Raw genomic sequence first — 12,672 nt, 5'->3', positions numbered from 1 at the left:
TAATAATAATTTCAATTTTTGTTTCTGGTATTTTCTAAAGTAAACACATACCCAGTATGAGTATATAGGAAGATAGGATTTTAATATAAGAAATTTCTATCTTAAATTAATTCGATTAAAAATAAATACCCAAACTTACAGATTTATTATACTATTATTTTATATTAAATTTCTTACAAACTTAAAACTACTCTCGTTTGTAAGAAGCCATAAATTTTTTTCTTCGTTCTAGAGTTTCGATTTTTGCTTGTTTCTTAGCTTGAGCTTTAGCAATCAAATCCTTTATAACAAATTCAGGTAGTCGTTTTCCTCTCCATCTATTTGGCAATATTGTCATATTAACAATATTCAATTTTTCTTGTACATAATTAGCCGGGCTAAATTTTTCAGCTTCTTTCACCTGAAGAAATATGATATATTATGAATAATAGTTATTACTAGACATTATGAGTACATATAATATTGTTATCTCATTATTATAAAGCCCTTAAAGATGTATTTATTTTCTATTACAAAATAAATGACACACAATTTGTTTAACTATCAAGGATTCAAATATTATTTGCCCTTTTTTTATATTGATTGGGGTTTTTACTTTCATGCTTCCGTTGAAGATAGAACATAAAATTAAAGATTAGATGAAAGAAAAAATATTTATTGACAGAGTAACCATTTATATTTCTTACTATTAATATTTTAATTTTACTAATTTATGAGTAATTACATTTTGTACAATATATAATTAAAATAAATATTTTTTAAATTCTTAGTATTTTTAAATCAACTCTATTTTGTATTACATGAAATGTCAGATAGTTACAAATGTATTTTAGAAAAAGAAATTTTTTGAACTTTTGAGATGTGCCTCAGAAAAATATTTCAGTATCATGAAGCAAATAATATTCTAATTTTATAAATGGAAATATTAAGATGAACATTATAATATAAACTAACAAAAGTTGTTCAGTTGTGTGAATTTTTTTAGTATCACAATGTGAAACCAGTAAATTTTACTTTTATTTGTTCCAATTTAAGAACTTACGTAGAATATAAAATATACATATTATACTCATTTAAAACAATACTAACCAATTCAATTGATTGGATTATAATTATTCATAGATTACCTGTCCCATAAGTTCAGCTTGAAACGCCTTTTCTTTTCTCATTTCTCTCTTTTGTCGAACTTTGGCCCACACATACTTCATGCGCTTTCTTAACTTTCTCAATTTGTGTTTTTTCATTTTCTTACGACGAATTACTATTAGTCGAGCTGCTTGAATTTCATTGTCATTATTAACCAATGGATCAGCCAATGGAAGGGATATTGTTGGTCGAGGGATTCTTAGAGGAATACAAGGATTTGGCTTGTCCGTAATTTTTTTTGTTATAGTGGTTGGCAGTTTAATAGAAATAGGTAATGTAGGTGAACCGAAAGGCAGCTGATTAAATGAACAGATAGATCGTATTCTTGGATGTACATGATGTTTTTCAGCAGCAATAGTAACTAAAAATAAATTGAATTGTAAATAAATAAATAAATAATAATAAAATGAATAAATTATCAGTTTTAGCAACAGCTTTACCAGTACATTTGCCTGTCTGCATCCACAGAATTTAAATAGCCGATACATTAGGTATCATAATTATAAATATGTTAAATCTAAAATAACGCAGGATGGGTAAACATGAAAACATTTCCATTTTGGTTTTGATTATTTTTTAGAAATATAATACAACTCTTTGAATGTATGAATAAAACTGTTGCTAATAACTATATTGCTTATAGTAATGGAGCACTCAAGATTTTAAATAAAAACTAAAAACAGTTAAGGAATTTAAAACAAAGTGATAGATTGTCACAACAAAAAGAAAATAGGACACTACAATTTTAAAAAAATGTATGGGGGCTATTGAAACGGTCCTTGTACCCACGTCGCGGATCAATATAAATTAATTAGAATAAGCACACCCCGTGTGAAATCACAAGAGAAATATTTGGGGAAACAAAATATTAAATACAAAAGGATTTTTATAGAAATTGATAAACTGATATGTTCAAAACTTTCACGATAAAAAAAAACATAAATATTACTGAAATAAACTACCCACAGTAATAAATCTTTGAGTGCAAGTATGTTTTTTATTCTTACTGTTCGCAAAGCTCCGGGTGACGAGCCTCAAATTTCCCAACATCGTAGCTGTATCATTCACATCCGAACATCGATATTCGCCATTCAGTAAACGCAGTGGCTATTCACACGTCCAACGTGAAAACCGTTGAATAGCTAAAATCAATGTAATTTGTGATCAAAAGATGTTAGACCGTCTAAAATATGAAAAAGAAATTTTTTTTTTTTTTTAATCTTTAAAAAACACACAATCACACTTTCTCACACCGCCATGGTCTACCGCAGCCAGGAGGTTCTTATCACAAAAATTGGTGAGAAGGTCGTGTGTTACTAGCGCCATCTAGGTTTGTTCCCTGTTCAACTCACTGAACTGTACGATAAAATCCCCAAAAACATTGTCTCCGACAAATTTTAAAATACGGAAACGGATGGTGCGGACACGGTACGGACATGTACAAACATGCCCATTTCATAACGAGTAAACAAATTTTAAACGTCGGACACGGAACGGTTATGTGTAAATAGACCTTTATGATGTACTATACTGGACTATACTATAATAGCTGTCCTGACACGGCGTTGCCCGCGTATTAGTTAGTTTTAGTATTAAGTCTTACCTAATAAATAGTATGACAGAAGTAAATATTTTATAAATTTTCCTATCTAATATTAAATAATAACTATAAATTAAGTAGTAATTATTATATACGTTGTTTATTAGAACCGACTTAGGGCCCGTTTTACAATCACAGTTTAAACCTCGGTTACGCTTAGCCCATATGGTTTTATCGGTCGAATCCGCGCTTTAACATTAGTTTAATTATTGTAATACGTATATTTTTTTGTAAGTATACCCGTTTTGGTAATTTTTTTTATTTTAAGGTGCTCGTCTCCGTAATACTGTTAATTCTATAGTACAAATTCTGAAAATGGTTTACAATACGGTACAAATTATAATACAATTAATGGAAAAAAAAAAAAATGTTTATAAAACGCATTGTTCAGTTAATGTGGTGCTGGGATAACGTTACCCTGGCACCCCATCTGGAAAATTTGATTTTTCTTTTGGAAATATTTAGGTACTAATTCTTAAATTGTTGGTACAAATTATTAATATTTTTTACATAGTTACAAGTTATACATTTTATTTAGTTTTAACATTTTTACATAATTACAAGTTACATTTTATACAGTTTTAACATTTTTACATAGTTACAAGTTACATTTTATATAGTTTTAACATTTTTACATAATCACAAGTTACATCTCATATAGTTTTAACATTTTTACATAGTTACAAGTTACATTTTATATATTTTCTAATATTGCTTTCATATTTAACGACTATTTGTGTTATATAGAACTTACTATAAAAAAGTTTATAACTAAGCGCCGCAACACAACAGTCGGCGGACAAAAACGTTTTGTCCTTTGCCACGTCGATTTGCGGTGTTTGGGTTTGGCCGCGGTTGCTTCAAGCTGTCGGAAACCGTCCGGCCGCAAACTCGCGGCGTCTACAACTGTCGTCAAATACGGACAAACTCGGACGCATCGCGGACAGTGTCTTGCGGCGGCTGGTCCTCGGCGTCCGCCGACGAAAAGACGACTGCAATGTCCGGAATGGAGCGCCATCGCCGTCCCTGCAGACCGGACCTGCAGCTCCTGCGGCGGCAAAGAGACGGAGGCGGCTGGCGTCATCCTCGCCATGTTGACTAGCGATGAATAGCACAGCGATTTCAGACTTTTACAACGGCTGATGTTATCGGCCGATCCGCTTGACGGGGCGACACGGTTGAATATGATCTCGACAGTTGATCGATTATTTCTGAGCTCGTTAAAGACTCTTCTCGTCAATTCGGCGGCTGGCGATTGGTCCTGTTCAATTTCTGACGAAGTCGTGATCCTGTTTTGTGCAGCAGCGACTTTGGACATCATTGGACTAATGGACTATCTCAATTATTATAATATCAGAAAACAAAAGACGGATGATACGCGATAAACGAACGTTAAGTGTTCGCAACAATAAATAAATAATGTGTTATGCAGACTCGCAAACAAATAATAATTTATATACTATATATAGTTGTCCATGCAACGATATTTTCAAAACTTTCGTCTCGTGGATAAAATATATTGCATAAGTTTATTGATCATCATTGAAATATGTTAATTAATTCAAATTTAAAAATAAAAATTGCGACAAGAAATTAAACAAGTCAGGAACAAGCTCACTCTGCGATGGTGCTAAATTCTCGGTTTCTAAACGTACTATAATACAACACATTAATCTATAATTATATAATTTATTATATTATGTACAAATCAACAATTAGGTAACTTTTATATTTTGGTACCTATTTGTTTAATACTGGCTAGAATGAATTTACTTTGATTAGAACCTTTATAAAAACTTAACATGGAGGGATATGTACAAACAACTGTGGACAAAAAAATATACTATACTATACTATACCTACTATAATATAACTATTTTCCGGTAATTAACGGATGGATGGACACGACGGAGATCTAAGGTGTTCTAAAGTTCTAAACTAATTTTTAGAAACCTAAAACAGGTAAATCATATGACGCACCTATAGAAATCCAATAAGTTAATTTTAGACTTTATATAAAATGGTCATAGAATCCAATATCTGCACCTAGGTTAAAGGTATATAATTGAATAGGTCAATTTAATATAATATATGGTTTCAAGTTTATTAAGTTTTTTTTTCTTTATAAATAATACATTTTCTAAAACATTCAATAAAATATAGAGTGTACTTTGGCACCTTTATTTGTTCCGCGTCTTATTAACCGGCCATAAAATGTGCAAACTCGCGATGACTGATGCATAAAAGTTAAAATATATTACGAAAACCGTAATGTGTGCAATATAATATATTATGTATGGAGATAATGTATATATTCAGTGGTGTTCCCATGCAACTTATTTTCATCATTTGATTCTTGTCGTTCCTTACCTCGTGGAGCTGAAACTGCTGAACGGTGATCTTTCAACCAAATCTTTACATGAGGTTGTGGATTAAAATATGCAACTGAAGGGCCATTGATAGAGATGACACATTTTCGATGTTTAAACTAGTCCTCAAATCAGTTATTGTCAAGTTCATATCTGAAAATCCTCGTTCGCAATCAGCTGTTGAAGTCGGGAGTATATTAATTAATGCCTTCATGAAACTAGAAGAAGCATTTCTTGAACGGAGGTCAGCTACACTTTCAAATTCAAATACAAATATTGCGTTGGTAAATTATAATTTATTTAGTGGGTGTTAGGTGTTACTTTCGGGTCTTAGCGGCAGTCCGATTTTAAAACTATTGATGAATCTGTTAATTAGATGAAAACATTAGGCACCTATGAATCCGATAATTAGTTTTTGCCAAAGGCCCCGAAGCCCTCGGATCGCATTCAGGTTGGACTTCAATAACTATAGAGTATATACCTGCAGTGATCACCAATTAATATTTTTGAAGGACCACGTTAGGAATATAGAAATTGTTTGAAGGCAACAGAAAATTGTCTGAAGTTGGTGAAATCCAATAAACAAAAATGATAAACACTATAACGTATTATGTTATTAGTTTTTACTTTTTTTTACTTATCTGCGGGCCAGATTAAATTTGTTCTCGGACTGCCATTTGGTGACCCCTGCAGGTATTGACTACAGTCTATAAGTTCTAGTATGATGAATTCCAAAATCATTAACAACTGCGTGTAGTTCATACGTATTAAAATTATAAAATATGTGAAATTCAGTCGGAAGGCTTTGAGTATGAATATTAACAAAATACAGCTGTAACGCAGTACAATATGCCGAAGTGGCATAGCTCATACAGGCTAACTGAAGAGAATTTAAATACATTTATGATTTATTTATACTTGTAATTTTTTTAATATATTGTAACTCGTGGCGATCGAAGTCGTGTGTAATCGTATCATCTTCACAGTTTTCGCTGTAATTATTATTTCTATAACACACATTTATAATTATTATACATATGCACTTATGCACATAATGTAAAAACAATTGATCGGTGACTCATCTGCGTATAATTATATGTTCAATTAATTCAATCGTAATTTACGACGAAATATACCATCATCAGTAACAAATTTAACTGTTGTTCGTCGCACCTTCCTCGGTGTACATTTTACTATATCCGTGGTATGTATGGTATGCGATTTGTGTACACATAGGTACATTACCATGATCGACAAATCGTGGGTTTAAAATATAAGAGTTTAGTATTGGATTCTATAATATAGAAATATTTGTACAACCAAAAATATAATATGTAATTGGTATCAAATATTCCATCACCAGCTGTTGAAATTATTACATCGATCAATTATAGATATCTTAGTCAAATAAAACCCGTCGTGTTAACAATATAATAACAAAATTGTCTTAATAAGGTCATATAACGTTTTTGTATAAAATATATTTTATGAACTATCATCAATAAGATTTAACTTATGATATCGAAGCAAAGTCTCATACCTAGGTTTCCATACTATTAAAAGGCTACGTGTACAGGCTCGTGGAGTCGTGCATACGATCTGTTTATTTTATAAATATATATGAATTATACTTCGGTCAAGGTATGAATAAACCAGTTCGGTAGGCGATCCGACGTAGATGGTGTTATTTTACAAGATGACTCTTATGAAAAATTGACACTTTAGTGTACTTTACAAGTAGGTTAAAGCTTAAAAGTATTAATTTTATTCCATGTTATTTATTGATATTATTTTCTAGGATACACCTATAAATATCCATTTTTTAGCAGCGAATGTGGAATAAAAGTCGAAGACAATGTTATTAAAAATCTATTTAAACATATGATTAATATTGAATATCCAACAATGGGATTTATTGGTGTACCTAGAAACACTACAGGATTTTACTTATTTGATCTTCAAGTCATTTAAAATAGTTTATATATTTTATGGGTTATTTAAAAATACATATTTTGTGTTATCGTTCATATAATATTTAATAATATACTATTTTCAGTCCAGGATATTTTATATATTTTTTTTTTCATGAATACTATTATAACTTGTTTTATAAATACTAATAAAATGAAGGAAACATTTTTATTTTAACAAAAAAACATGTACCTTTTTAACACTTTTCTTAAGTTTGGTTTCACGTCTGTCTGTGATCAAATCTTGCACGCTCGATTTGAGGCACTTTTTGAAGATGAAAAATTCTGAAAATTGGTATAGACCTTGGTCTTGGATGACAATACAATAATCCGTTGTCATTTTGGGACATGGACCAAAAAAAAAAAAAGGATTGTCCCCACGACGTCGCCGTAATATCTCTCGCAGATATTGAACTTTCTCTCTTCCCCAAAAAAAAACCGCAACCTCTTACGAAGCAAGTATAGGCGTGTCCTATCCATTATTATAATATCTATGGTATAACAACGGTAATTATTACCAAATAACATTATACCGGTATTCTGATATAGGTACCGAAAACACCGGATAACATATTTCTTAAACGTTTAATAAAAATATTTACTTTCAACTAAAAAGTAGAAAATAAAAAATAAAAAAAAAAATTTTAAAAACACACTTTTCCATAAAAACATTTAAAAAAAAATTTTAAAAATTGCACTAAAAAGACAAAAATAATTCTCTGTACTTAAAAATAATGAAAAATTTATTGATGAAAAATTTAAAAGTGTGTGGTGCATCATACAAAACATTAAAAGCCGAGCTAAGTCTCACATACACTTCTTTGTTCATTCCTGTTTATAAGATAGTGACTGGCAGTATATGTCAAGTATAAGAGCAAAATAATGAAAAATTTACTGATGAAAAATTTAAAAGCCAAGGAAAGTCTCACATACACTTCTTTGTTCAATCATGTTTATAAGATAGTGACTGGGAATATATGTCAAGTGTATGAGCACCACACACTTTTAAATTTTTCATCAATAAATTTTTCATTATTTTTAAGTACAGAGAATTATTTTTGTCTTTTTAGTGCAATTTTTAAAATTTTTTTTTAAATGTTTTTATGGAAAAGTGTGTTTTTAAAATTTTTTTTTTTATTTTTTTTGTTATTTATTTGTGTAGATGTATCAATGTTTAAAACAATGTATATATTATAATGTTATATTACCGATGATAACATTTTTAGTGCAACAACCAGACATCTCCAAATTGTTTTTGGTTTTGTGAGTACAGAAATTTTTTTTTGACAATTTGGGTGTTGGCATCAATTATAAGCCCAAAATTAGATTTCAATTATATTTTTTACAAATTTTTTTAAATTTTTAGTTATTTTTTAAAACACTATTTTGTCTCTCCTGAACATTTTCATAATATGAAGATGTCTGGTTGTTGCACCCACCTCTTCATATGTATTTTTGACTGAATGTTTATATTAGCATTTTCTACACGGTACCTACGCACCATACAATTTTCAAAATATTTTGACTTATGTTGAGCTTTTCATAGGCATATGAAATCATTGATTATTATTAGCTTTTTTAATTAATGTCGACAAAATAATTTTCGCTAGGTTAAAAAACTTGAAAATGTAATTTAAGGTTCCTCATAAATTGATATTAGTGGAAATTAAAAATAAAGTTGAGCAAAAATCCACAATATTTTTCTATGAACGACTGAAGTTCGAATTTCGACAAAATTTTCAAATAATTGTGTGTAGAAAATTCATAAAAATTTTCTTCTGTATATCTATACGATTTGAAAATTAAATACAACATGCCTCATTAGTTTGTCTACATTTATATAAAAAAAAAAAAATGAAAAGGACCGGAAGTCAAATAAAATTATGAACGTTAGAATTTCAAATTTTTACAACATTGGATTTGGATATTCACTCGATTTCTCGTGGAACGATTTTCTTATTTTGTTGTAATATCAGTTTAAAAACATTAAAAATATATAGGCATTTAATGTTGAAATTTTCACAAAATGTATTAAAATGATAAATTACAACTTGCATTGTAGTTAAAAATTATAAAATGTTCAATTTTTATAGCTAAGGAACAAGGTTCCACGCGTACTTAAGTAATACAATATTCTGTAACCAAAAAATTTAAAAAATATAAATAGGTACACTGTTTCTTTTTATAGTTACTACATTAATTTGTTTATTTAAAAAAACAAAAGCATGTTATGATATAATTCATTTTAGATTCTGAGCGAAGCGATACATAATCCTTTAACGCGTATACATTCTTAAGTCGTAAAAACGATTGATATTATTGTTTATAAATTATTGGTATTGGTTACAGCAATAATTATTAATATACAATATCTTAAAAATTAATTACTAAAAGTATATAGTTTGCATTTTTAACGAACGACGAAGTGCTCGGAGTCAGCTATAGTAAAATAATATAATGTACGATTTTAGTATTGGTGGAATAGCATGATAAATATAAACACCATAATATAAAATACTAAGATACCTAGATTATAAAATATGGTATTTAATGCTTTGATTGAATGCGTTATATTAGATTCTGAGCGAAGCAATGAATGTATTGATTTTACTATGATGTGTGTTTTTTTTTCAATTTTTTTTGTGTCTGTCATCACTCATCACCTTTTAGGACAATAAAAGTGCTTGGATTTTAAGGAAAAACGGGTCTTTTTACGCAAAATCTGTTTTTGGTGTAACTCTAAAACAAATGACCGTAGGTGCATCAAATGTTGACTGAATGTTTATATTAGCATTTTGTATACACGATAAAATTTTGAAAATATTTTGACTCTTTTTGAGCTGTTTCCGGACATTTTCAGTTTCCATTTTTTTTAGTTTTTTTTTCTATAAATATCAATAAAATTTTATCTGTTGGTTAAAAAGGCTTGAAAATTTAATAGAAGGCTCCTACTATATTGTTTCAAAGGCAGATGAAAAAAATTAAAAATCCTTAGACACAGTTTTTGTTTATAAGCATTTAAAGTTCAAATATTTACAAAATACGGAAAAATCACGAAAATTAGCAAATTATTTTGAGTTGAGAATTCATAAATATTTTTCTTTTTAAATCTAAGATTTAAAAATGTAATACGAGATTATCCATAAGTTTGTTTACCTTTATAAAAAAAAATGTCTACAAGAAAGTCAAATTAAATTTTTATGAGCGTTTGAAATTCATATTTTTACATTTGATATTCACTCGATTTCTCGTATAACGATTTTCTTATTTTGTTGTAATTAAAAAATGTATGACTGTAGATACTTGAAAATTTCACTGAATATTTATATTAGCATATTCTATACACGATAAAATTTTGAAAATAATTTGACTCTTTTTGAGCTGTTTACGGACATTGTCAGTTTTAAATTTTTTTAGTTTTTTTTTCTATAAATATCATTAAAATTTTATTTGTTGGGTAGAAAAGCGTGAAAATTTAATGCAAGGCTCCTGATATATTGTTACAATAGCAGTTGAAAAATATTGAAAATATATAGGCACAATTTTTTTTATAAGCATTTAAAGTTAAAATTTTGACAACATTTATCAAATTTAAAATGTAATAATTATTTTGTACCTAGTTAAAAATTTATAAAATGTTCAACTTTTGTAGCTAAGGATTAAAAATTTAAAAAAGGTTTTACGTAAATAGGTTATATATAAATTACTTTATTCACAATAATATCATCAAATATACTTGGTAATATCATAGGCTGACGGACCGTTTTCGCTCAGAATCGTTTTTCTTATACAATGATATTATATCATTGAATTCAAATTTAACACCATCCATTATAGTGACCTACTTGTAACATACTGTACAGCAGAGCGACATCCACTTACCCACCTTTTTCTTTATTAATTCTTCATAAGTAACATTATGATTCAATGTTCAATGGGTTTAAAATATTTATCATTTAACATTTAATCAACACAATGTTTAATAAATATAAGTGCCTCTTTCATAACTTATTTTTGACATTTTTGACTATTAACATATTTACCATCTCCCCCCAACCATAACATATGTACACTACTGTTTAAAATTGTTTAGGTACATTATCATTATTTGCACATATTTTTGATATAATCGTGTAAGGTAATTAAAAATATACCTTAACACTACTGTGATTACTCTTTTATAGTTTTGATACTTGTTTATTATAATACAAATACTACCTTTATCAGGGGTGGCGAACCTTTTTTGGGTCAAGTGCCAACATTTTCAAATCAAGGTTTTAAAAATTGTTCACGTGCCCAAAGGAAATTATATTTTCTAAGGATAAAAATTAAGTTACAGATTTATTCCTTTTTTTTCTGTCGTCCATCGGTTTAAACGTGTGTATGGCTGTTATCCTGCTATACCCTATTATAACCAAAATGTTATAATTTTAATTTTTCACGTGCCATTGAAATTTGACCAACGTGCCACCTTTGGCACGTGTGCCGCTGGTTCACCACCCCTGACCTATATGATATATTGTGGTTCACAATTTCAATTAGGTATTTATTTGTGCCAACAATATATTATTAATGCAAATTTCCAAATCCACCCACGAGATATTGCATTTAGATTCGTTTCTTTTAAGTTTTTCAAAGCGGTAAAAAGATCCCCTGTAGGCCTAAAAACCCGCTATTCTTTTTTTCACAGCTAAACTACATAACACACACATAATATGCATAGTAAACATTTTATATACAATTTGGAAATTTCATTATTAATTACTATATTCCAATAGTTTTCCATGACAAACTCATTTTATCAAAAAACCATAATACCTAATTATTATTAGCTATTGTACTGCTTATAGAGTACATTGTAGACATATTCTTCTGAAAATAAAATTGAATATGAATGCCTTACATTTCCTCAAAATTAAATGAATGGAATTATTGTAAACGCTTGAATGAACTCTTTTATATAAGTGACTCAAAGTTGGACAAATCAATTTTTAATTAGTCTAATCAACAAAAATGATACAAAAATAGTTTGACTTTAAATATAAGTTAATTAAAAAAATAATTACTGTAATAATGTAAAATTGATATAAGATAATATAGAAAATTTTACTAATTTTTTTTCAAATTTAAAGTTTTATCCAACTTTAGTAATTTTCTATTTAAAATAAAAATAGTTTTAACAATTAATAACACTGTTATTTCCTCAAAACTTATTGAGTGGAATTTAAAATCATGAGTAATCACTAAAACATTATTTTTTGAATAAATCTTGATGCTCATATTTCCTCGACACTAATTGAGTGGAATTTAAAAATTAAAGAGTCATCACTTTAAATGTGATAGTTAATTAAAATACACCAATTTAATGTAAAAAACATATGAATGTTATAACACAGACATTAATTATGTTTATAAGAATTTATTTTAGATAGTAGGACATTGATTTGAGCACAGTCCACAAACCCAATTTGGGTTTTAAAATTCTTTTTGCTCCATTTCTGCTAAACATGAGATATGCAGCCATCTAGTACAAGACCCACACTGAACCATTGTACTATCCATTTCACAATCATAATTTTGTTTAAAA

The 12,672-nt window shown here is 28.7% G+C and overlaps 1 protein-coding gene across 1 annotated transcript; it reads right to left on the bottom strand.

The window, feature by feature from the left end:
* Nucleotides 1-122: 122 nt before the first annotated feature.
* Nucleotides 123-2,408, bottom strand: LOC132947936 (uncharacterized). The gene is made up of 3 exons (XM_061018193.1): nucleotides 2,154-2,408; nucleotides 1,128-1,507; nucleotides 123-400 (listed from the first exon to the last, which is right to left on the bottom strand). Exons 1-3 carry the CDS (start codon nucleotides 2,194-2,196, stop codon nucleotides 188-190), a joined length of 636 nt encoding a protein of 211 aa, XP_060874176.1. The 5' UTR covers nucleotides 2,197-2,408; the 3' UTR covers nucleotides 123-187.
* Nucleotides 2,409-12,672: the final 10,264 nt, after the last annotated feature.

The sequence above is a fragment of the Metopolophium dirhodum genome, chromosome 6, assembly GCF_019925205.1.
Source record: "Metopolophium dirhodum isolate CAU chromosome 6, ASM1992520v1, whole genome shotgun sequence".
Lineage (NCBI taxonomy): Eukaryota > Metazoa > Arthropoda > Insecta > Hemiptera > Aphididae > Metopolophium > Metopolophium dirhodum.
Note: the sequence above shows the minus strand (reverse complement) of the source record. Positions and strands in the feature narration are given on the sequence as shown.